We start from the raw sequence: 25,144 nt of genomic DNA on the forward strand, positions 1-25,144 counted from the left end.
GGCCTCGAGGCTTCTTAAGAATGCAGCTTCCTCTCCAGCAGAACATTCTGGCTTGTCAAAGCAGACCTTGGGGCCCTGAAGTGTGTACCGATGGGGACCAACGCCGTAGTCATTGAACAGAATCACAGAATCTCTATGATGCCACAGAGACACTGAGTCACTGAGACAGCAGTAAGCCTGTGTCCAGTGCATGGCAGGGGTCTTGCCAGACTCCCTCAACCCAAGATCCTCGCTGTGCCTTGGTTCCTCTCTCCACTCCCCAATGGTGAGGTGCTAAGAAGCCTCAGCTCTTATTACCAAAGGGTAAAATATCTTGCTTTGAAAGATATTCCTTCAGACCAGAAAAAGTAGCCTCTGAAAGCTTATTTTTTTCTTGCCTTACTTTTGCCTGTAGTTATGGAACAAAAGAACCTAGGACGGAAGTCATAATGTAATTAAATAAATATCTTGAAAAACCCTCCATTACAAATCTCTCATGGAATCCATGGTTGAGCTTGCAAAACAGATTCCCCAGAGGTCCAAAATGAAGATGAAGCAAAACCAAAGAAGTGAGCTGGCTCAGCCTTGAAATATCTAAAGCAAACTTGAGCGCCCTGCAGGAAGAGAGTCATGAACGCACCAGCACGGAGAGAAATTTCAACACATCTTCTCAGTAACTAATAGATCGAGCAGATACAACTTGGCAAGAACGCGGAACATTTGCACAACACAACTAACAAGTTTGATCTTAGGGAAATAAATAGTGACTATTCAGAAGCTGGATGGAGTGACCCCAGAACTAAGATTCTGAGCTTGTATGGAAGTTGGTTCTTGCCAAGGAGCCAAGTGTCAGGGTGATCCATCTCAGTTCCATCCCGGGTCATGCGTGTATCAAAATGTTGACAAACAGGGAGGGCAGGACAGAAACTGAACCCTCCAGAATGGAAACGATTGCAGGTAGAGCTGTAACAGCTCAAGAGTTTGATGCTACCCTGTAAACAGGTCTGTGCTCTTGAACTCTGGATATACTTAGCCCTTGACCTGTCCCAGCGAAGACCGCCTCGCCACCTACCCACTTCCTTCTCTCTGGTCGCTCTGCTTCCATTTAAGCGGAGATGTTTCTAACAGAATATTTTTTTTTCAATGTCTTTGCTCTTTTGGAATAGCATGAAAGCATTCCAAAATGCTTTTCCTTTTCTGTGGCAAGTTGTAAATACTAAGGTGAAATTCTAGACTCTAACTCTGATGCCCAGACGTTTCAAGAAGCACCAGATGCTGAGAGCACCTCTTAGAAAAAACCCTCTCAGCCTCCAAGTAAGGATGGGTTTCTCTCTCGGAGTGAAGACCTAAACACACCTGTCTCCTGATCCAGAAGCATACTTCCTCTTCTGGGCTCCGTGGTTGCTTGTCTGGTTGTGGGGGTACCTGGCCTATGACTTCTCCATCCTGAGTCACTGCCACAAACCACAGAAACTGTGGCGCTATGTGAGTAGAGAGGAAACCAGCTGAAGATCCAGGTGTTCACAATCCATCCCCAGAGGGTGCTGTGCCCAAGTGTCTCAGCTTCAAGTTCTGGGCCCGCCATCCCTCAACCATTTGGCTACAGAGAACTGGCTGCTTAATGGAAAAATCTGCACAGATCCGCAGATTCAAGGTTGACAGATACGGTTTCCATGAAAACCTTACCAGGTGGACCGATGCTGCATTACCCCTTCCATTCTAGGCTGAGGACCCAGTGGCATCTGCAGGAGAAAGGGGCCCTTAGCTCCAAATCTGCACAATGGCCCCTTCTAGACAACCCTCAGGTCTGACCCTTTGTCTCGTTATGCAACAGTTCCATCTCTGAAAGTCTTGGGCAGCCCCATGGATGCACCAGATGGTGAGATTCTCTGTGGGCTCCAGGCTCTGGAAAGATGACCTCTGAGAGGTTGTCTGGCCTCACTGGGCAGGAACCTGATTGGCTGTGGCTTCCCTGGGCCCTGTCCACACCCATCAGTTGTCCTCCTTCCCACATCTTAGGGTCTGCTCTTGATACCCAGGCCTTCCTGATGGTCGCCAAGAGGACAGGGCAGTGAACCATCTTCTTAAACTTTTCTCATTCCCCATCCTTCTGCTACAGACTTCTGTGAGTGGCCTGGCCCTGGAGGCTTGACAATCAATCTGTCCCCTCCCTGTCCCACCCACCATGCGATGTCCCCAGTCCTCCGATCTTGCCTGAGTTTCAGTTGCCTTGCCAGACTTCCAAAACTCTACTTTAGTTGCCTCTGTAAGTCACAAACAATTTTCTTTATAAAGATCTTTCCGTGGCTTTTGAAATCCCCACCCCATCCTCCATGAGAGGAAGGCAGCCCAGTGCAGGCTCCAAGGGTACGAAGAAGAGGAGGGTGGCTCAGGGCTCCCAGGGCAAAGGACAGCATGGCTCTTTTGGCCAGGACTCCCTCTGCATTTTTCTGCCCTACCTCAGAGAGAGAGAGGGAGACTGACAGGGAGGACCCAGGAAAACAGTGGGGGTAGGGGCAGGCATCTGGGTAAATTCCAGCAGCTTGACAGGGTGGGTGGCCCGAGATAAGCAGAGGACCAGAAACCAGGCAGGGAAATGCGGACATGGACGCAGAGATGGCACAACACGTGGTAGACTTGACAAGGCCACACAGGCCAACAGGACGATGGTGAGGAGCCCAACTAGGCCAGGAGATTTGAAGGCGTCTCTCCCTCAGGTTGGGCCAGAGCTGGGCCCCAGTGCAAGTGCTGAGAGGGAGGACCAGGCTGGAACAGGACCGTATAAGAGGGGCAGAGCACTTGACATTGCTCTGAACTTCCAGAGTCCTCACGACAGGCAGCCTGCAGTGGTGCGGAGAAAGAGCTTTGGAGCCACCAGACCAGCCCAGGTGACAGGCTGCTCGGAGGCACATGCGGCCCCCTCTGCAGTCCTTCCTGCGGACCCCCTCAAATCCCACCAAGGGCAAACTGTATGGGCCTTGCCCGGCTTGCTTCTGTTCCCCCTATCCTTCCCTTCTTCAGAGTAAGCAGACAGCACACGTAGGTCATGATGCCTCAAGTTAACAATGACAACAAAATAATAAAGGGAAAAAAAAAGTGGAGAGAAACCCAACCAAAAGCCACAACAGAAACAGAGTCTCCAGGCTGCTAGGATCTCCCTCTCAGACTTCCCCCATCTGTTCTGCTCCATAGGGGCCTCCCAGCTGAGCCCTGCTGTCAGGGGAGGGCCCCCAGCCCCTCACAATCTGTCACCTTTGACACCACTTGGATCTTGTTTCTTCTGGAGCTGCCAGGGGCCATGTAGCTACCTTGCCTGTGTGTGGGCAGCGGGCCAGGGAGCCCGTGTACGGCATCAGTCCCCGGGTGCGAGGGGGCTGGGAGGTGGGGGGGAAGGGATTCTGAGTTGCTGGCATCCAGGCAGAGTCTCAGGTTCCCCGCACATCCCTCCTCCCTCAGGCTGCCAAGCCCTCCCGTTTCCTGCCATCTGTGATGGACATCTCTGGGGAGACCCTCTCCTTTCTTGCTTGCTCATCACTGTCTATGGACACCGGGAGGAGGCTGGTCTCTCTGCTCCTGGCAACTGTGTAGACGTCCCCTGGGCTGATGTGAGCTCCTCCCCCAGGCCGCAGAGGGCCGGGCTCTACCTGTACTCTCTGCTGCTTCCTCTCTTGGGCAGGTGGCCATCCCTGCCCAGAAATGGGGGACCCTCTGCGAGGTGGGAATAGGGCGGTGGAGGCAGGGATGAAAAGATGGGCGGTGGTGACCCAATGCCTCCTTCCCAGGCTAGAGGTGCCCGGAGTCAGAAGGACTTGGGTCTGTGGCCTGGTTGTACCACTCACTGGCTGTGTCACGGCCCTTCTTGGGGCTTTGGTGTTGCCGTCTGTAAGATGAGCAGCAAGGAGGGGGGCCCACGTTGTACTAACACCCTGAGACTTATGGATGATTCAGCTGCACTTTTCTGGGTGTTTCTCTTTAGTCTAGACTCTGCTATGACTGGTAGCTGGTAGTGGTCACTTGCCAGGTAGCTCCAAGGGTAACAAATGCTAACTCAGGTGCTAGGAGGGTCCCTTGGGTCTGACCCCAAGACCCTGGTCTCATTAACGTCATGTCCTGACCAGCTGAGCAAACCAGCTGAAAGGCGAGGAGGCTGGCTATTTCCAATCTGATTAAACCCTTTGTTCTCCAGGTTTGCTCAGTGAGGACAAAAGCAAGCACTCAGGCAATATCCCGAACACTCCCCTATCCATTCATTGGTGCATTCATTCGCTCACCCCTTCATGAGGTAGCATCATGTCAGAGTCTCTGGAAATCTGGTTTCTAATCCTGAGTATCACTGATTAGCTGGGTAATGACAGGGAAGTTACTCCACCTCTCCAGGGCCTCAGTTTCTTCTTCTCAAATGTGGGGAAAGTAACGGTCCTACTTCACAGATGTGCACATGGTGCAGTTAGCACAAGATGCGTGCTTGACAAACGGCGGCCTCATGGGGAGACAGACGGCAGGCAAATACCTGCTCCTTCCCTAAAGCGCACGTGGGGCCCAGCACCAGACAGGCTCCCAGGCTCCAAAGGCCACGAAGACAGTTTTCTGACACAAATTTCTTTAAAAATGTGAAGGTGATTCATGAAAGTTGGAAACAGAATCTCAATTATTTGCGGGCCCTTAAAAAAAAAAATCTGGTCTTGAATGGAGTCCCCCAGCCTCAGGTGTGGAGGATGCCATTGGGATCGGAGGCTCAGCCGGTGGCTCTTAGGGAGGAGAGGAGGGCGGCATCCTGCTCTCTCAGAGCCAGCCTGTCTGCATCCTCTTCCAGCCTCTCGGTCCCCACAGACCCCAGTGCCTGACCCCGGTCCCCTTCCCCGACGTCCAGAGCAAAGCAACATCTCATGGGCCTGGTTTGGCCATTCCCACCTTGCCGAGTCCTGTCGCCCAGAAGCCCTGACCTCCCCAGCCCGCCTGCCCCCCAAGATGCTGCAGGGCCCGCTGACCGAGGATGCGGGTTTATTGCTTCCCATTAGCTGGACCTCTGACAGCCTCTGAGCGCCGCAGCCTGACACAGGCCCAGAGCCAGCTTGGAAAGGTCAGGCCCCAGGAGAGGGCACCGGCCAGAGGCTGTCTGAGGCGGGCCTGTCACAGAACCCCCACTGAGGTGGCATCAGACACCACGGACTTATTTATTCCACTTTAATCTGACAGCCTGCACATTTCTCGTTGCTTCTGTTGAATACATTGAGAGGTTCCTATCTGCTCTCTCTTTAGAGGCTGCAAATGCTGGCTGCCCCAGAGGTGGTCAACGGGCACGGCTCTCGTCCGCAGCCCTGTCCAGGGTTGGCTGACTGTGCACTTGGCACGGGGAGGCCAGAGGGCAGGAGCCGCAGGGCCCAGGCGCCGGGCCTGACCCACCCCACGCCTGCTGGGGTCACCTGGTCACCTGGACCACACTCCTTAGCCTCTTCGGGCCTCGGCTTAGCTACCTTAAATGAGAATAACCATTGCCCTAATGATGTTTCATGACTGTCGTCAGGCTAATTATGTGAGGTCTCCTTATAAAGAGACAAAATCACTTTCCACGGAGAGAATAAAGCATATTCATGACAGCAGACATATTAATAATAATTTGGATGCAAATCATTTCAGGTGTTGGTCTGTCTTCCCCGGGCTGCAGAGTCTACGGCTACAGCTCCTTCCTGAGCCAGGACAGCATGGCTTACACACTCTAGCATCGCCCCCAAGTCCTAGGCAACTCACCCGATTGACCCTGTCACCTCAGGAGGGCTCTGGGACAGGGTGGGGGTCTCCATGAGTACGTGGCTGAGTCGCAGGTGTCCTGTCCAGGAACTGGAAGCACTCGGGGTCCTGGATGCTGCCCACAGAGCCCACAGCTCAGAGGAGGCCTGGGAGGGCGGCTTCTGGGTGGGATGAGGGGTAGCCACTCCCCTCACCCCCTCGAGTATGTGTGCAAAGTAGCCCTGGATCCCTATGTGCAAAAGCCAGACTTTCTCCGCCTCCCCTCCGGGTCCGAGTGGGGCCAGAGAGCAGCAGCAGATTCCTCTGGGACCTATCTTTAGAGTCAGAATGCTTTTCTGCCCAGAAGCCACAGGGCCACAGTCAAGACCTCTCTGTTCCTTGAGGCTCATCGAGAGTCATCCTCTAGTGACAAGAGTCATGCCCCATAGTGATAACCATAGTGATAACAGTAACGTGTGGACAGCACATTTCAATTTGGAGAACTCCATCACAGTCTCTACCCCCCAGTGATGGAGATAGGATAGAATAGATCTCATCGCCCAATGACATGTGTGCAAAGCAGACACTGAACTGTTAAGATACCTGCCAAAGGTCATGTGACTGGTGCTCGAACCCAGGAAGACCTGGGTTCTTCCGACCTGAGCCCCTGCGCTGGGGAGCCAGCGGTGGTATCCTCAGCTGGCACAGTGAGCAGCTGTTTCCATCTGGCTAGCATCCCAGGACCCAGTGAAGGAGAAGGGTCCGCAGGGCTAACACAGTAGCCCAAGGGGGCCTTGGGAAAGGAATAATAGTACTAGAATTCCCAGGAGCCAGAGGGATGTCCGTCCAGTGAGCCAAAGGTCCTCCTGCCACCAGAACTGGGTCTTCCTTCTCTTCCTGGTCATCTGTCCAAACAGCGATTGTCTGAAGAGTCTGAAGGACAAACAGACTCTGAAGTGCAGGAACTGAGGGGCCTGGGTGACTGTCTGCTGGTGACTGTCCTGCTGCCCATCAGGGCTGACATGGGACCCTCGAGGCAGCTCCTGGAGGAGGCAGCAAAGGGCTAAACTTGCAGCCCAGACTGGCTGGCTTGGGGTCCCCGAGAGCTGGGGGCTGCCTTCTCTGCTCCCCCCTCCAAAGACTCGGCTCTCACTGCTCACATCCTTTGCCACCGTCAGCCAGAGCTCTGAAAGATCCACATCCCTAACCTCAGAATGACTGTCTCCATTTCCAAAGGAGTGAGGAAATTCGCAAATCAGAGAAATCACTATAGCTTGGGCCATTTTGGAAAAGACTAGCAAACCACAGAGGGACAACAATATTTTGCGGAGTGATTTTGGAGCACCTTCTTCCTAGGAGTTGGGGCAGTGGGTTAGAAGGAGCAGTGCGTCCATGGTACCCAGAGGCCTGGACTCCTGGTCGGGCTGCTTGCCACCTGAGGCCCCGGACTAGCTACTGAACCCGCTGCCATGGGAGTCCCCCCCTCGCTGCTGAGATTTCCTGGGGGGCCACCGTGGAAAAGCTCTCAGCACACAGACCCTTCATGTCACCATTCCCCCTCTCCTCGCGGCCTTTCAGTAGTACATCTACCAGACTATCTCCTTATCATCCTTCCTGGATGCCAGCAATTCTCCTGCCACTTGGACACACCACCCCCCTCGTTCTAAAACCCATGGCAACAACCCCAGGGTATGTCACTGATGGGGGAGGACCGGTGAGCACAGCAGGCAGCTTGCCCAATACTCTGTGGGGGTTTCTCTGCGGCTGGTGTGTGCACCCCAACCCCTCCCAGGGACCCCAGCACCACGTGGGCCTTGCCTAGCTGTGAGTGTTCACCAGGATGCTCTCCTGCTACTGACTTCATGGTATTTCTCTTCTCATGAGAGTCATTTATAAATAGTGGGCACTTCCTGGGGCCTATTTAGTGTTAACACATCAGAAACGGCAGCGCCTCTGTTATCTGTGGCTCAAGTGGCTGGACCAGAAGGGAGCTATGGAATCACCTACCCAGGTGATCCCAACCCCAAGCCTCTCCTCACTGAAGAAGCAGTGATGCCCCAGGCCCTGGCAGCTGTAACCGCTAGGTTTCCTAGTGCTGATATGAATGGGGTGCTAGCCGGTCCCCTCTGCAGCTGGCCCAAGCTGCGGAAACCTACAGACAGGCGAGGTACAGGGTCAGAAGACAGTCCCTATGCCGCCACTTGCTATGCAAGTGCCCTCCAGTCCTCTGACCTCCCCGAGCCTCAGTCTCCTCCTCAGGAAGATGGGCACATCAACAGGGACGGAGGAGGGTCAGCCAATATCCAAGTGCTATAGAAATCAAAGGGTAAGGGATATTTGGGATCTTGTGCCCCACACCAGTCTTCAGGTCCCTACCCAATCGCCAGCCCTTCTCCCTTAGCCTGGAACATGAAGCATCTGCAGACCTGACCCCAAAGACATTCGCCTCTGCTGCGCAGTGGAAGGTAACTGACACCCTGCTGTCCCTGTCCACCCTGTGCATCCAGGTTACACCAGCCATATTTCATTTTTAACCCCCCTCGTAACCCTTTCCCTGATGCCCCTCTGGTTCCCACCCCCTCCAGCACCAGAGTTGTGCTTTATCTCCAGTGAGCTTAATGCTTCCTGATAAGACCTGCTAATCCTCCCTGTTCCACTTCTCTAAGATGGAGAAGATTAGAGGCAAAAGGTTAGGCCAGCTCCCCTTCAAGGGCACTCAGGACTCTCATGAGGGAAGTGGATTCCGTTTCCCATCTGATGCTCTAGATTGGGAGTCCCAGACACTTCTGGTGAAGAGCAGCTCTAGCTCTTTCCAGATCATGAGTCCCCCATGTCAGGGATGTAATGGGAATGGGGGATGGGCATTGATGCAAGTGGCTTGGGGGCTCATCAGATGTCTAAAAGAGGCATCTCTATGACCGATGAGGGCCACACTCAAAGCTCTAGTGAACATGCAGGCAGCATGCAGTGATGAACACGAAGGGAAGTGCTAGCTTTGGGGGAAATGACCCTAAGGGGTGAGGTACTAAAGCACCCACGGTCCTGAGATTCAGGCCAGCAGTCACTGATGCAGGTGAACAACGCTATGACACGGTCTCTATGTTACCTCTCCTTGGGCAGGCCCTGAGTGCCACCTGGTCACAGGTGACGGGAAAGTGAGGCTTCGGTGTTTGCTGGACACTGCTCCTGATGCAGTCACCGCATGGGGGCAGAGCAAGTGATAAGACGGAAGCCTGGTGCTGAGGAGCAGTGGAGCTGCTGGGACAACACAGAACGGAACGACACAAAAGCACAGCAGCGTTAAACTACATGTATGCTGAGCAACAGCAGGTTTGTCTAGAGTTCAAGGGCTTGGTCTGGTTAGCCCAAGGTGTAATAATGAAAAGTTGACTTTGAGGGGCACCTAGGTGATGCAGTTGGTTAAGCATCTGTCTGACTCTTGGTTTTAGGTCATGATCTCAGGGTTATGAGGTCGAAATTGAGCCCCAAACTGGGCTCCACGCTCAGCGCCAAGTCTGCTCCGGAATCTCTCTTTCCCTCCCTCCCTGTGTACTCTCTCTCTCTAATAAAAAAACTAAATCTTAAAAAAAGAAAAAAAGCTGATTTTGAAGCGAGACATGATTTGTTGCAGATGACCTCTGATTTGAGGTCTGAAAAAATGGCTCATTAATTTCTTTCGGAATGTTTATGGAGTATCTGCTAGGATAATATCTGTTGGGAGCTAAGCATTATTCATAGAGAATAAAATAGATATAATATCTGCTTTCATGGGGCTTATAGTCTAGTAGAAGGGTCAGGTGTTAAATAAATGTGCCATTATGTTCTTATGAACTGTAACAAGTAAAAGAATAGTGTCTCGCTCAAGAGAACAAAAGGACCCTAATTTAAACTGTGAAATTCAGGTGGCCTCTGAGGAGCTAATGGTTTAGACCTGAATAAGAAGCAGGAATGTGCTAGAAAAGACTGGGCAAGAAGAGCATTTCAGATTAAGCGGCACAAGGAAAAGTTCTGAATTGGGATGAAGCTGTTTTGTTTGTTTGTTTTTATGAAATAGAAACTCGCTAACATGGCTTAAGGATAGAAATTCAGAGATTGGGAAGAGGCCTTTCCATTGCCCCTTGATTACAATGGAAGACTCAGTAAAAGAGTTCAACCAAGAAAGTGATGACATTTATGTTTTTAAAATATCACTTGGCCGCCGTGTGGGGAAGAGACTGGAGGGAGGGCAAAAATGAAGGTGGGAGGTTTGGCTAGAGATCCTCTGTTGGAGCAGGTGGCAGTTGATGGTGACTTGTCCTGGGAGGGTACGAGTGGATGCAGACTGGTGGACGGATTACAGAGCTGTCTTGGAGATGGGACCAGCAGGGTCTGAGGATGAACTGGACTCATGGGAAAATACCTAGCATGACACACAGATGTTTCAGCCTGAGCTGCTAGGGGGGCTGGAGGTGTTCTTTTTACCAAGATGGGGAAAGAAGGGCGGAGATGCAGATTTGGGGAGGGAGCTGTCATGGCAATCAAGAGTTCCGGTTTGGATATGGTAAGCTTGAGATGTCTTTGCGACAGCCAAGTGGAAACTGTGCACAGATGCACATACCCCTCTACCGCAGGTGACCGCACATCACACAGAGCCTCTACTGCCACTGGGATGGATAAAATTACCCAGGGAGAGGATCAGATGAGTAACGTCCTGATGAACTGTACTCCGAGGTAAGGCAGAGAAACAGCTAGAAGAATAGCACGAAGCTAAAAGATGGGAGTGATTCAAGATGGAAGAAGCTGTCGGTTCTGTGGAAGACTGCTGAAAGAGTAAGTGTCTCTCAAAAGCATCTGCTGGATTGGTAACATGGAAATCACAAACTGAGCCAGAACAATTCTGGAATGGATAGAAACCAGTGTGGACTGGACTGAACAGGCAACAAAGGTGGGTAAGTAGAGTCAAATCCTCATTACCATTCGCTCTGAAGGAGGAGTAGAGACAGGCAGGAGTGAGCTCTGACTTCCTCAAGTTTCACTCAGGCCAAGGTTGTCCCAGCCCTGGGTTGACCACAATCTCCTTATAGTTCCAGAAGATGATGTACGTGGGCTGGCGTGGAGAGGAGCTTTAGCTATTGCCATTCTACCCCTGACCCCAGCTTCACCTCATTCATCTTGACACATGAACCCCATTCTTTGTTCAAACCTCTCGGGTGGCATGCTGTAGCACTCCGAAGTGTCCCATCACAGAGGTTTACGTCTCTGTTGAAACACCCCCGCATGCCCCAGAGGTATGAATAAAGTATCAAGAGCCTCTTGACACTGTCTGGTTCAGGAGACCTGATCTCAGCCTTCCCTTCTCTTTGTCCTAGTCCTTTCCCAACAGACCCTGGCCCGCTTTCGGACCTCATCTCCCACTGCTCTCCTACTTGAAAGCTCCACAAGGCCTACCTACGCTCTCTTATAACACCTTATATTTTCCTGCCTCCTTATATTTGCTGTTCTTTCCCCTCTGGAACTAGTCCCCCTCGCTGTCTTGCTGAACCTTATCCAATCCTCACATCCAGCTCCAGGCCTTCTGCCTCTAGAAAACCCCACCTTCCTGCCCCTGTTCCTCCTCCTCGCCCCCCTCCCCCCTCCTTCAGTCTCTCCAGCAATCTCTCCTACACTACTTTGGGAGCAATGGCTTGTTCTGCACGTGTCCTTCCTCCCTACACTGAGGAACACTGAAGCTGCCTGCTGGGTCCTTTGCTTTCTTTGCTGGCGCCCGTATCAGAGAGAGGCGCTTGATAAATATTTGTTTATTGATGGGATGACTGAAAGAAACCAGAGGCCCTTCATTCCTGAAAGATGAAGACTTGCATCACGGCTGCATCAGCGGGGTACACCAGGGCCAAAGGAGAAATAAGTAGATGACGTAAGTATTCGCCAGCCTGGGTTCTATGCAATCATATGAAGATGTTCCAGGTCACTTGAGTTCAAGTTCAAATTAAGCTCTGGCCATCATGGTCACCAACTATTTCAAATGCTCCTTCAGAAACCTACTCCTTCTTGGAAATGTTGAAACTTTAAACCACAAAAGCTCATGTTTTCTTTTAAGCTTGTCACTAGAAGTTTATTGCCATTTTAAATTGTGGGTTTCCCCTGGCAGTCCCTTTTAAAATGTTAAAAAGGCAGCTTTCTAACCTATACTAGGGATCATTTCATGCTTCATGTAACAAGAGCATTGCAGCAGGATGAAAATTCAACTTGCAGTGGGTTCCCCCCCCCCCCAACTCACGATACTGGCTAAAGTGGATAATAACTAACAGACTGTGATGACTTTTATGCACTATCACATCCCATTAAAAAGTCCGCTCTGGCTAAGTTTTCAGGGCATAAACATTTTTGTGGAAATTGGTTCAATCAAATTTGGGTTCCAAGGTATCCTTAAACATAGAAATTGTTGCAACCATGAAGACAGGTGGACTCTGGACACAGATCTACAATAAAAGCTTCATGATTTCTTGGGCACTATTTTGCTTCTCTGCATCAGTATGAACACCAAGAATCTTAAAATACAGATAGTGGCAGTTTAAAAGCAAACCTCTTTTCCAAGCCCCAAAGGCAAGAATTCAGTCAGAGAGCAAGTGCCCCTCAGATCCAACACCAGTTCATGCCCATTAAAGTTGGTTCCGCTGTGGACACACTCACCCACAGATTTAAGGAAGTTCAACTACTGTGTCTGTTTGATTCTCAGCTTGGCTTTTAACTGAGGTAGAATAAATTTTCTTTTACGGAAAGAAATGATCTATGTATTTGTTTTTGACTTACTGATTCACAAGGGACACGAAGCAACATTGAGGCCTGGCTGTTTCTGCTAGGTCCCTCCCAGCATCCTCTGCAGGGTCCCCACCCTGACCCACCCAGGCGAGGTGCAAGCGGCCACCAGGGCCAGGGCAGGGAGACAAAAGGGAAGGCTTTTGCCTGGTCTGGGGCTTTTTCCGGACTTCATGGGAAATAATGGGTTTGTAAAAGACAGCTTTGAGAGTCCCATGTGTGCAGATGTAATCATCCTTTGGAGGGTGTGTCTGTTTTTTAAACGGCATGATTCACCCAAAATAACATGTCCCCCATTTCTTACAATCAGCTGTCTTCCAGAAAGATAACACAGCAAACAGTCACATAGGAAGCAACTAGGCTCTCACACATCTTCACTGGGAAAGAGCTTTCTCCTGCACTGAGCTTTTTTTATGCTTGAAGAGGAAAGTTCCAACTCCTTTAGGGGGAAGTGGGGGGGGGGGGACAAGGACAAAACAACCTGTCAAGATTTCTTTTAGCACCTATGACTAGTGTTAACTTACATGCTCACAGAGTGCAATAAAAAGCGTGCAAAACTGCCATTAAAAAGATACTTTGGCCTTTCGAAAGAGAAACTCCCTTGCCCCATATATTCAACGGATGAACCTTGGGAGCTCTAGAGTCTTCCGTTAATAAATGAAGTGAGGCCGGATTTCCAGAAATGGGTTTCCTCTATAGGCTGTGGGCTAATTAGGGTGCTCTAGATCAACGCTAACCCAGGGAGAACGCAGCGCCCCCTCCAAACCTTTTAGCCACTGTAGTCGCCGACTGCTGAGAGTGGGCTTCTGCAAGGAGGGTGGCAGGGAGTTTAAAAAAGAAAAAAAAAAAGTGAGTAACTAAAAAGTCCTGGAAGGGACAGGCTGCGGGCTCCGGGTCGCCGAGATGCCGGGTCTCCCCGCAGCCGCCCAGCCCCGCGCGCACCGAGCGGCGCTGCTGAAAGAAGTTGGAGAGCTCCCAGCTCGCCGCCTGGACTCGCCGGGGGGGCGCGCCGGGGAATCCCTCCCAGCGCCGCAGCTCGTAAAGTTCTGGAGCGAGTGAGGACCCCGGACAGCCAGGAGACCCGTACTTCCCCGGAGCACAAGGAAAACCCCGCGCGGCGCCAGCCCCCAGGCCGCGCGCGCACAAGGTGCCTTCGCGCTCCCCACCGCCGCGCGCTCGGCCAGAGGGCGCCGGGCCAGGGAGCGGCTCCGCCGGGTGCGCGGCTCCGAAAGGAAGCGCCTGCAGGCTCCCCGGCCTGGGGACCCGGACAGAACCAGCAAGTCCCGCCCGGATGCCCGGGACCGTCTCCCGCGAGCCCTCCCGGGCTTCTCCAAAGGACGCACGGCACCAGCCCGTGCGCCCCCGGCACTCCGCTGCGCTCCTCCCTCCGCAGTCACCCCGCACTCGCCCCCGGCAGCCCCATCAAGCCCAGACGGCGCCCCGAAACCTCGCAGGGCGCTCGCCGGCCGCCCCCACGCCCGTGTCTCGAGCCCTCCCCGCCGCGCTCTCGCCGCCGCGCACCGTCCTCCTCGCGTTCACGGGGAGTCGGGAGCAAACCACGAGAAGATGCCTTCGCGAGGAGCCTCCCTACACCCGCCCTGTCACTGAAACAAAAGCGCAGGGAGGAGGGAAGTGGAAGAGGAGGCGGGAGGAAGGTTTAGAAAGAGGATGGGGCGAGCGCTAGGAAGGAGCCGGGGAGGAGGAGGGTCGCGGTGGGGAGGAGACGCGGGGCCAGGGCCGGGGACCCCGCTCCGGCTCCGCGCCGCCGGTCGCTTACATGCCCAGGTCGCTGTAGGTGTTGAAGAACTCCATCTGGTTGCACGCCTGGATCCAGCCCACCACCCAGGTCTCGTGGCGGGGGATGGGGGGCATGACCACGCGGGCCGAGGCTTTGAAGTAGGGGGTCTTGTAGCGCAGGACGATGGGCGAGGTCTCCTCGATGCGCGTGGGGCACTGGTCGATGGTGGCGCACACATCGTACACCACGATGTTCTCGCGCCGGATCCGCGCCTTGCAGGTGATGCTTTGGATACAGCCCATCCTGCCGCCCGGCGCCGGCGCGGCGCGGCGTGGGGCAGCGCGGGGGCCCGCGCGGGCGGCCGGGGGCGCCCGTCACGCCGCTCCCGGGCCGGCTCAGCTCGCGCCTGGGAGCCGGGCGCCGCCGCCGCCGCCGCCGCCGCCGCCGCCGCCGGGCATCCTCCGGGGAAGCCCCCTCCTCCGGCCGCCGCGCGGGGTCCCCGCCGCCCGCCGCCCGCCCACGCCCGCCCCCTCTCTCGGGCAGGGCGCGCCGAGCGTGCGCTCCTAGGAGGCGGCGGGCGCCCCCGCCGAGGGCAGAGCGGGCAGCGGCGCTGCGCGGAGCGGAGCCCACCCGGGGCCGGAGCCCCCCGCCCCTCGCCGGGGAGGAGGCGGCGGCGGCATGGAGCCGGGGGAGGGCGGCGGCGGCGGCGGCGGCGACGGCGCCCGGTCGGTCTGCCTCCGCGGCGGCAGCAGCAGCAGCAGCAGCCGCCGCCGCCGCCGCCGCTGCATGAACCTCTGCACCGCGGCTGCCCCCCGCGTGCAGCGCACCCAGCGGCGGGCGAGCGGGCGGCCCGAGCGGCAGGCGGAGGCGGCGGCGGAGACCCGCGCGGCCGCCGGCCCCGCCCCGCACTCCCGGGCCCGGCCGCCGCGGGCCGGTGGGGGCGCCAGGGGGCCGCGGCCGCGGGAGGAGGGCCCCGCGGGCCGGGCGGCCCGGGACGCGGTCCGCGGAGGGCGCTGGCCGAACGCCAGGAGTTTTGTCCCTCTCCGGCTGCCGTCCGGGCGGCGGGGGGGGGGGGGGGCGGTGCAAGGGTGGGGGTGTTTAAAGGGCCGCGGGCGCCGGGGTGCGGCCCTGCACGTGGGGAGGCGCGGCGCGGGGCGGGGCTGCGCGGGGTCGGGGAGGGCGGCCGCGTCTCGGGCAGGCCGGGCGCTCGTCACGTGGCTTGTGGGGTTAGAGTTAGGCTCCCCTGCTACCCTGTCTTGAGGAAGCCTCCAGCGGTGGCTCGGAATGCGCCGGATCTGCTGTGGGAGCTTTTCCTGCAAGCGCCCTACCCCTACGTAGGGAGGGTGCCCAGAGAACACCCCCACCCCACCCCGCCCCACGTCACCGAAATGCCAGGAGTTTTGGTTGTGGCCCCCCCAGCTCAGCTTTTACTCCTCGCCTACCTTCATCCAGATCCTCTCCTTCTTAGAAAATGCTCTTTCAGCAGAATCCCACACACCGGGGAGTCAGAGCCGAGGTGGGCTTACCCCCCCCCCCAACATGGAGCTGCGTCCTGCAGGAGGGCTGTGCTTGAACATGGAGCTGCGTCCTGCAGGAGGGCTGTGCATGAACAGGGAGCTGCGTCCTGCAGGAGGGCTGTGCATGACCGGCTAGCTGCATTAGAATGCTAGCCCCCCCCCCCCCCATGTCACCCAAGGTAACCTGTGACCTGCTAAGTATCAGGGGAACTGGAGAATATTCAGTGGAACCAGGCTGGACTGAGGTGGGCCCTTGACGGGATGAGCACTGGGTGTTATTCTCTATGTTGGCAAATTGAACACCAATAAAAAATAAATTTATAAAAAAATAAAATAAAAAGTAACCGCTTAACTGAACTCCAATAAAAATTTTTTTAAAAAAGACTAGGTTACTAGAATGACAATACTGCAAAAAACAAAAACAAAAAAACAAAACAAAACAGCAAAACGGTAACCGCTTAATGATGCAAGCCCGGGACACCGGTTTGTAGTAAGCCACCTTCCTCGTAGGAAGCCTGGGATCTCCGGGGCCCAGTTTGGTCTTTGCTTCTCCAGAGCACAGGGTGTCGGGGCTGACCAGCCTGTTGTCTGTGAATGAATGAAGGAGTAAAGAAAGAACAGCCTCACTGTCACTCCTGCAGAAACTGCCACCATAGATACTGGATGTTGTGTACAGTATGACCCAAGTCATGTGTCTGATATTGCCGTCTAATGTACCAAACAGAAAGGTTTTTTAACAAAGGCCCTTTACGGAGCATCATTTTACATTTAAAAGCCAATAGGTTTTCTTTAAGTATTTCTTCTGTGATCATTGAACATTTGCAGGATTCGGTGCCCAAGTGAGAAACACTCCAACTAACAGGCTGCAGGAGGCTGACTACAGCTAGTCTTCAGCTAGGACAGATGTGATGAGTAATTTAAAAATCGGTTGAGATAAAAGCATTCTTCATCCTTGTTTTAACTTCTCTGGCACCTTGATTCACTTTATAGTTAACCAAAAAGCAGTTTTTGCCCTTTGATGATATGCTTCTGTCATTTTACCACAGAGCTACAGATCTCCGTCACTGGTCCTTTTATTCAGGAAACACTCACTCACGGACTTCCTGGCAGGAGCCAAGCATTGTGCTACGACGTACTAGGATTCAGAGATGAGCAGGAGTCACGGATCACTGAAGACAAACCTGTTCACAAGTTGTTAGTGTAAACTGTGACACATACTTCGATAGCGGTGTGTATCCAGGACTGGGGGAGGCCAGATAGGCAGCCACTGAGAGACGCACACGTACGTGGCTCTCTCGGAGTACTGACGTTTGAATTGGTTGCTGAAGGTACTGAAAGAGGCTCTCCAGGGAGAGGAGAGTGTTCGGGCAGTGTAAGACAAGAGTCTGGCAAATGCAAAATGCATAGAGGTATGAAAGACCGTGGCGTGTTCAGGTTGATAAACAGCTCACGGTCAAGGTGTTTCTCAGTGGTCTGTACAGACCGTGGGCATCTGAATCACTGGCCAGGAACCAGTTATTGACAGAACCTGTCTTGATCTTCAGGGGAAGCCGGAGAGTGCAAGGTTTGCATTTTGAGAAAAATTACCTGGTATCGTTTTGGAGGACAGAGCAAGGACAGTTTAGAGGCAGGGGGTCAGGATATTGTGATGACCGTCACAATGCGCCTCGAGCTGGGGTGGTGCCATGGGGCTGGAGAGGCCTGGCTGCATTTGAGAGTCATTTAAGAGGTAAAAATCTATTTACTTGGTAACTGATTAGATGTTGGGGAAAGAGTCTGGCCAACTCTGAATTTCCTGGCTTCAGCAATAAATACATTTGATTCTAATAGTCAAAATGAGACTGAATTGGAAGCAGATTGAGGTGGTGTGTTGGTATGCTAAGTTTGAGGTGCATGGAGGGTATTTTGGGGAGGGGGCCAGAGTTTGAGTTTCAGTGGTTTGAGGCCCCAGGAAATAGACTAAGAGAAAAGCACTCAATTGGGGGAATTAAGTTAATCATTGTTGGTTTGAATGACTCGTCAGGCTGTAGTGTTGTGGACAGGTAGCATCCTTCATCTTCTGGTAGCACATGCTGAGCCTCCATAAACAGGGCAGAGCAACAGCAGCCTTCTCCAAGTTATAGGAAAGCATATAGAGGAGAATATACCTTCTTTCCAAACTTAAAACAAGGCCTTGTTATAGCCAGTCAAGTGCTAGTAAAATATAACTCATTATTCATAGACCTGGACCCTTGACATTCTCAAAGGGTTCATCCATGACCTTCATGAGTCTCCAAAATCATGAATGTCACCATGACATATCATTTCCACTATCAAAAGCAGTAAAGTGTGAAAAATGTAAGGGATCCTCTTAGACTCTTAATGGTTCTATAAATATGGGACCAAGGTGATTTCTAAAGCGACTTAAATAAATTTTGCCATTAAAATAAACTCTTACTTCATTACATCTGGACCTTATTAACTCCACATTTCCCTGGCTCTGCAAAGAAAAAAGAAATGTTAGCCACAGTAGGAGAATTACTACACAGATGTCAAGGAGAAGAGAAGAGCTAAGCCGTGCGGTGACATGAATGCGAAGCGTTGGGTGTGGTCCATTCACTAGCTAAGTGGCTGCAAGTGCACTCCACCACCCTGGCAGGCCATTCAAGTTGTGTCTCAACAATTACCTCATGATGGGGACCTTTCAGACCACTCAGTGGAGACTGTTCATCCACGAGTATTCAGTCTGCAAAGGCCAATGGACTACTCCACGGAGCATGAATGCAAGTCCTCAAAGTGCTGCGAGGTCTCTGCGCTGTTCCTCTTTCTTTCCCAAATTCCTCTCCCAAGGAAGAATTCCTCTTTCTTTCTCCCAAGTTCCTCTTTCTTTCCTGGTATAGTGAGAGTCCCTGCCCCATGAGCATCATCTACCTGCCTCTCTTAGCCCCTTTTGTGCCATTTCACAGTCGAATGCTCAGGCGGATCTCCTTCAGTGAAGCTGGTCACACCTCCAGAGTGACCAGCTTCACTGAAGGAGATCCGCCATGTCCTTGCCCAGCCTAGGGCCTGCCACCTAGGAGCTGCTCAACAAATGTTAGAATGATTAAAATTATTTTTTAATACGATAAAATATTATCTACCATAACTTAACTCTGAGCTCTGTCACCTTCCCTCCAGTGAGCATATATTTCTGTCCTAATTCTTCCTGCGTGGTACTTCTTTGTCTTTCCACTTTCCTCACCATCCACCTTCTCGGTGGAAAGCGATACCCTTTGTCTCTGAGCACTATACACCAGTTCATGGGTTATCCATTCTAGGCACCAAGAAAGGGAAAGACTTCACTGACAAGATGTTGATGACAATCATTCCTTGTGAATAAGCTCATTCGAGTTTACTCTCGGGGCACAGCACAAATGCTTCTTTGTATGTCATGCTTTTGATGGTCTTGTACATGACAGAGACCCTCAGTTCCCCCAAGTTAGAGCCCCAGAGCACACTCTCCAGGATGCTGGCCTCTGCACCTCCTCTACAGTCCACTCCCTCAGCCTCCGATGACCCCATGCTCAGAATTTCCAGAAGTGGGGCGATCTCTGACTTTATTTTTCCTACTGGTTGACTCATTACTTAATTTGTCAAGCGTGCTTTTTAGAAACTCTGGGTTACCAGGGCCTATTTTCGAGTTGACCTTGGCCAGAGTTTTCAGAAACTGTAGAACAGACAACCACAAGTTGTTGCCTCTGGAGCTGTAAAAAATGGGGATTAATTTCCACCTAGCTTAGATGTCCTGAAGACAGGCAAGAGGGTAAATGAATCCTCCAGGTCCAAGAGTTCAGAGTTAAAGAAACAACTCTGCTTTTTGGGTGTGAGCTCCAGCTTCCACCATTTCAAGTCAGAGTAACCAATTTCTCTTCCAGAGCAGGCTAAGCTTGACACGAGGTGGACCGTAGCCATGGACTCTTTGCAGAAGGCACTCAGCCCGAGATGCGACAGCTGCTTCACGTAGCCAATATCTATCAAGCCTTTCCCAACAGTCTCACATTACCTTAGGCTACAAAGACTGTGAAGAAGGATGCCCTAGTTCCTCAGCCATCATGTTGGAGGTCACTGAAGCCTGTGTCTGCCATATTCAAAGTCTTTTTCTCGGTCCTTATCTGTAGGGTTTACTTCCCTTCTCTTTTTTTGATCTCACAACTCTCCTCCTAGCCTCTCAGACACCTCTTGCGTCCCTGTCTCCCCAAAGGTTTCTCCTCCCCTACATGAACTCACTCAGGGCATTTACCCATGCTGCTGGCTTTAACTATTATTTTCCATGGACGTCTTCCACATTGGTCCCTCCAGCCCAAACATTTCCTCAATTCAAGGAGAGCGCATTCATCCATCTAGTAGTTTCCATTCAGAAGTACTGCCATCTTCTTTATCTCAGTGAATTGGCACCTCTCTCCCTGCAAGCCAGTGTCTCCTCCTGACTACCCCACTTCTGGCTGAAGGCTCTTCCCTCTCCAGCTTTGCTACTAGCATCCAACACATCAAGGGAAAAGCAAATTTTAATCATGATTCTCCCTATTGTAGAAACTTCCAGTGTCTTCTTGTTGCAGATTCACCAGGGGTCTCATGGGTTGGTGTTGAAGTGCTCCATGATGTCACCCCAAGCAGCATTTTGAGACTTCTTAGTCTCTGCTTCCAAAATACCCTAGGCCTCAGCCTGAGCAGATGACTTGCCATTCTCTCAACAGGGCTTCATCCTTTCCAAATCCCTATCTTTCTTTAAGCTCAGTCCTTGACTGCGTGTTCAAAGCCCACCCTGCTCCATGACGATGATAATGATGGCGGCAACCGTGTATGTCTCACTGAGTCCTTAGATGAGTCTGAGTTGGTGCGATCCTCCTCTATGGCTGGTGGTGCAAAGAGAGTAAGGGACTGCCCCCAGGTCAAACTAGTAAGTGGCTGGGCCGAGATTCAGATCTCTGCCTGCCCACACACTGTGACCCTCTGACTCATAGAAACTGTGAGCACTTCAGCCAGAAATGATCTTTTTCACCCCTGAACTCCTACGCAGAGCACACACTGGATACTGAGTAACTCACACATGAATGAACAGAATAACAAGATTTTAGAATGGCTTTATCAAAAGAGCAAAGGAGAAGGAAGAGTCAAGGAGAAATCTAAGATTATTAGACTAACTACTTAGAATGAAAACACCAAAAAAAAAAAAAAAGAATGAAAACACCATTTTCCAAGTGGGTAACATGAGAAGAGGAAAAGGGGATAGTCTGGTGGGTTGGGGGCTATGGCAACCTTGACATCAGGGTATCCAAGTGTTCGAGTGGGGAAGTCACCGATGGAAGCGTCTTGTTTGAGTTGTCGTTTTAGAAACTATAGCTTAGTGCAATTCCTTCCTTCTCTCATTTCTCCCTCCCTCCCTTTCTCTGCATTACCTTCCCTCCTTTACTTTCTTCCAGAAATATCATTAAGCCTTTTCTTGGTGCCTGGTATTATGATGCTGCTTGGAGACAGTGAGGCATATGAGATCCTCCATCCTGTTCCTACTTTGTTCATAGCACTCACACTTTTAAAAATACTATTTACTTACGTGCCTCTCCCATGACTACATTATCATCATCTTGAGTTTGTGTCTCCTATTTAATTCGACTTTGTCTCCTTGGTTGTAGGCACAGTGCCTGGTACATGGTAAATGCTCAAGTGATGTTGAGTAAAAGGTAGCCTGGTGAGGAGTAAGAGAAAGGGCATTTCAGGTTGAGACCAGTGCTTCTCAAATCATACATAGGCACCCCCTGAGGATCTTGATCAAATGCAGATTTGATTCAGTAGGTCTGGGTGGGCTTGAGACTGCATCTGTAGTGAGTTTCTAAGTCCTTGTTACTCAAAATGGGATCTGAGGACCCTCAGCATTGGCATCCAAGTTCATGAAGCATGATGGAAAGGATGGTGTTTAGGAGGCAGTGGGACATAGTACATCGGGATATGGGCATGGGGTTTGAGGAAGCCAGAGAGGGAAGCTGGGACCAGGGCCTGCAGCTCCCATGGTCTATATGAGGCTGAGGGAGGTACAGTGAAGCACTAACGCAGCTGGAGTCAGACATGCCTGGGTTCTAATCTCTGTTTAGACCAGAACTAGCTGCAAAATTTCAGTGTCCCTTAGCTTCATTTTCTGTGTCTATCAAATGGGATTAGAGAGAACACAATGTCTACTTCGTGGGGCTGCTGTGAACATTAATTAAATGTAAATCTCATGCAATGCTCAGTGCATGGTAGGTGTTCAGTAAATGGCAGTGAGCATTGGCACCATTCTAGAGGATGCCAGGGTCAACCTGCGCAGATGGATTAAACATAATCCCTGCCTGTAGGAACTTCAGGAAGGGACAGATCATCACTGTGGTTGGGCTCCTGGCTTTTTAGCCTCTCCATTTTCTGTTTTGGTTTCAAGACTGGAGGGGATAGGCCGTACATTGGTTGCACGCATGAGGGTACCCACTTGCAGGTAGACCCAGGCCAGTGAACACCCTCAGCAAAAGGCGTCACCTTCTCTGGATTTTTTCTGGCTTCAGTCACATTTCTTCTAGACACCTTCCCCTCTCCTTCCTTCTTACCTCACCATTGGGTTATCTGCCAGGCACAGACTGATGTTGGATGAGGCATGTTTCATTCCTCCACATGGGTCCGAGTGTGGAGTTTTGATGTAGGGTGTTGGGGCAGCATCTCAGGGTCAGTGTGTATGGGCGGGTACTCTTCCCCAGGGCTGGCTGCCCCGCTCTCGCACTGCCGTGTGGAGGGCAGAACCACCGCTGGTTCCTCGTGGGCGCTAATGTTCTTCATCTCCACCACCTCCACCATCCACCCACAGTGTCTAGTGTGCAGGTCTCCAAAATGATCTCCACTGGAGCAGAGGAAGAAAATAATGGAATTTCTGTTTTCTGCTTTTCCTGTTAAAATTTCTATTTTTAAGAAGAGTTTATGTATGTATGTGTTTATTTATTTATTTATGTATTTGAGAGAGAGAAAGTGAGAGAGAGAGAGAGAGAGAGAGCACAGGAGGAGGAGCAAGGGAAAGGAACAACAGACTCTGCTCTGAGCACAGAGGCAGATGTGGAGCTCGATCTCATGACCTGATCTGAAATCAAAAGAAATCAAAAGTCAGACACTTTACCGACTGAGCCACCCAGGTGCCCCAAAATTTCTATTTTTGTGTGTAGTGTATTAATGGACCTATCAATCAGTGCCATGGTGCTCACATATACAAGTGTATAAATAAGTAAATAAGCAAACCTGCATGGCCATCATTGAACTAGACAATTGCAACTTCTAGCTGGTTTCCTGTCTCACTCAATCCCTTCTTCGACATTATACTGAGAATTCTCTTTCCAAAACACCCTTGTCCTTGTTCCCTGGCCTGTCCGAAGCCATTCGTCCATTTGTTTATTGTTTCATTCATTCATCCGTGGGCTGAGCAACAGCCATCAGGCAGGTATTGTACGCGGGAGACACAAAATACCGGGATGTGAGGCTCCTTCCTCCCTGGGGATGAAGAAGGCTTTGTAATTTGGCCCCTTCCTACCCTGTAGCATGATCTGCAGTTCTCCCCATCACATGGAGCCACATTGAGGCCTACATAGTTTCTACCCCACATCCCATAAAAGTGCCAGCTCCATGAGGACAAGGATCTTTACCTTTTTGTTCATTAATGTATCCCAAATGCTTACTGTGGTTCCCAGAATATAAACATCGAATGCATGAAGGCTCAGCATTTACCTTTTCTCTCACTTGGGTGCCATTCACGTAGCAAATGCATGAGTCCTTGGGACTCAACCTAAATGTCCAACCCCCTCAGCAGTGCTTGTGACCACCCAGGTCCAGCGAGGACTCACCGTTGTGCATTTGGACAGCCCCTCTACCGCTTCCTCACAGCCCTTCTCACAATAGGAGTTACTTAACCACTTCTGTGTTTATTTTATTATGATCTCTCCTCCTTGCTAGATTATAAACTCCATGAATGTGGGAACCATGTTTAATTTTATCGCTGTTTTCCCAGGCGTCAGAGCAGTATCTGACACATATGTGGCAGATTCACAAATCTTCATGGGATGAGTTGGGAGCCTCGTTTTGGTAACCTGCCCAGTATCCCAGTCCTTCTAGAGTTGCTGCCCTATGTCACCAGTAGTCCCTCAGCCCCAGGGGTAGGAGAGAGATCCCTGAACTCTGCCTTGGTGACTGAACCTGGTACTTGCTCACAGACTTCCATCCTGCTCTCTGCTTTGTTACAGCTTTGCCTCCTCCCAGGATGCATGTGTCACTTCAGGAGCTTCTATCGTCCTGAGGTCAGGCCTTCCTGACACTGTGCTGTACCTGGAGGACCAGACATGTTTCTCTCAGCAATGTGGGATTTTTCTTTCTTTTTTTTTTTTTAAGACTTTATTCATTCATTCATGAGAGACACACAGAGAGAGGCAGAGACATAGGCAGAAGCAGGCTCCCTGTAGGGAACCCGATGTGGGACTCAATCCCAGGACCCCAGGATCACGCCCTGAGCCAAAGGCAGACACTCAGCTACTGAGCCATCTAGGCTCTCCTTCTTTGGGATTTTCATGTTAAGCTCCAAGTCCCACCCCTCCTGGATTGCCCTATCCAATGTGAGGTGCAGACATGTGTCTAGAGATACAGCAGGAGGTGGTGAGGAGCTGGCATGAGGATCCCCAGGGAGTGACTGTGTAAGGAACTCTAGTGTGTGGTTGTGTTTACTCAGAAAATTCAACCTGGGCCTCAGTCCAGGCTAAATAAACATACACGAGGGCACACATTTCTGTGAGCATTTACCAGTGGAATGAGTACTTGTATTTATTACTGCTGGAAACTATTGATTTATGAATGGAAAGCAAGTCCAAATCACATTATAATAAAGGGAATGAGCATTATAGGAAGAAAACAGTACAAAAAGGAAGGAGAAAGCCTGAGAATCTCTTTAAATTGGGTATTGTGTTTACTGGAATAGAAACTAATTCTATCTGTATCTCTCAGTAAGAACCACACACAGTGGAAGCAAAATAACATTAGTGTTTACACTTCCTGAGGCAGTTGGCAACACCCACAATCCTGTAGCAACATGAGACAAGCATCGAGCAGGCCACACATCATAATTTCACTTCACAGCACCCCCTCCATGGAGCTGGGTGAAGAGGACCATACTGTTTCCCTAAAATGTTCGAAGTACAATTGATTGTATCTTAAAATAAGCTCACAGCCTGGCACAGTGAGCTTTATTGGAAAGTTATGTCTCTGAGGCTTTGTGTGTTTCAGTTAATGGAAGATTGGAAGTGATATCAACTCACTGACCTTGGGCAGGTTACATAAAGCCTTTGAACTTCAGTTTCCTTGCTTGTATTGGTAATTCCAAAAA

At 51.5% G+C, this 25,144-nt stretch overlaps 1 protein-coding gene and 1 long non-coding RNA gene across 3 annotated transcripts in view; one reads left to right on the top strand and one right to left on the bottom strand.

Moving 5' to 3' along the window:
- Nucleotides 1-14,592, bottom strand: part of FAM78B (family with sequence similarity 78 member B) — an 88,297-nt gene extending 73,705 nt beyond the window's left edge. For both annotated transcript variants that reach the window (XM_077886821.1, XM_077886823.1), the window contains exon 1: nucleotides 14,279-14,592. In XM_077886821.1, the coding sequence (XP_077742947.1) occupies nucleotides 14,279-14,541 (263 nt within the window). In that variant the 5' untranslated portion in view covers nucleotides 14,542-14,592. The remainder of the gene's footprint in view (nucleotides 1-14,278) is intronic.
- LOC144307233 (uncharacterized) lies at nucleotides 3,784-9,922 on the top strand. Its single transcript, XR_013374159.1, has 3 exons — nucleotides 3,784-8,171; nucleotides 8,827-9,036; nucleotides 9,156-9,922. It is a non-coding gene; the product is annotated as an uncharacterized LOC144307233 (long non-coding RNA).
- Nucleotides 14,593-25,144: the final 10,552 nt, after the last annotated feature.

This window comes from Canis aureus, chromosome 38 (genome assembly GCF_053574225.1).
Source record: "Canis aureus isolate CA01 chromosome 38, VMU_Caureus_v.1.0, whole genome shotgun sequence".
In the NCBI taxonomy this organism is placed as follows: domain Eukaryota; kingdom Metazoa; phylum Chordata; class Mammalia; order Carnivora; family Canidae; genus Canis; species Canis aureus.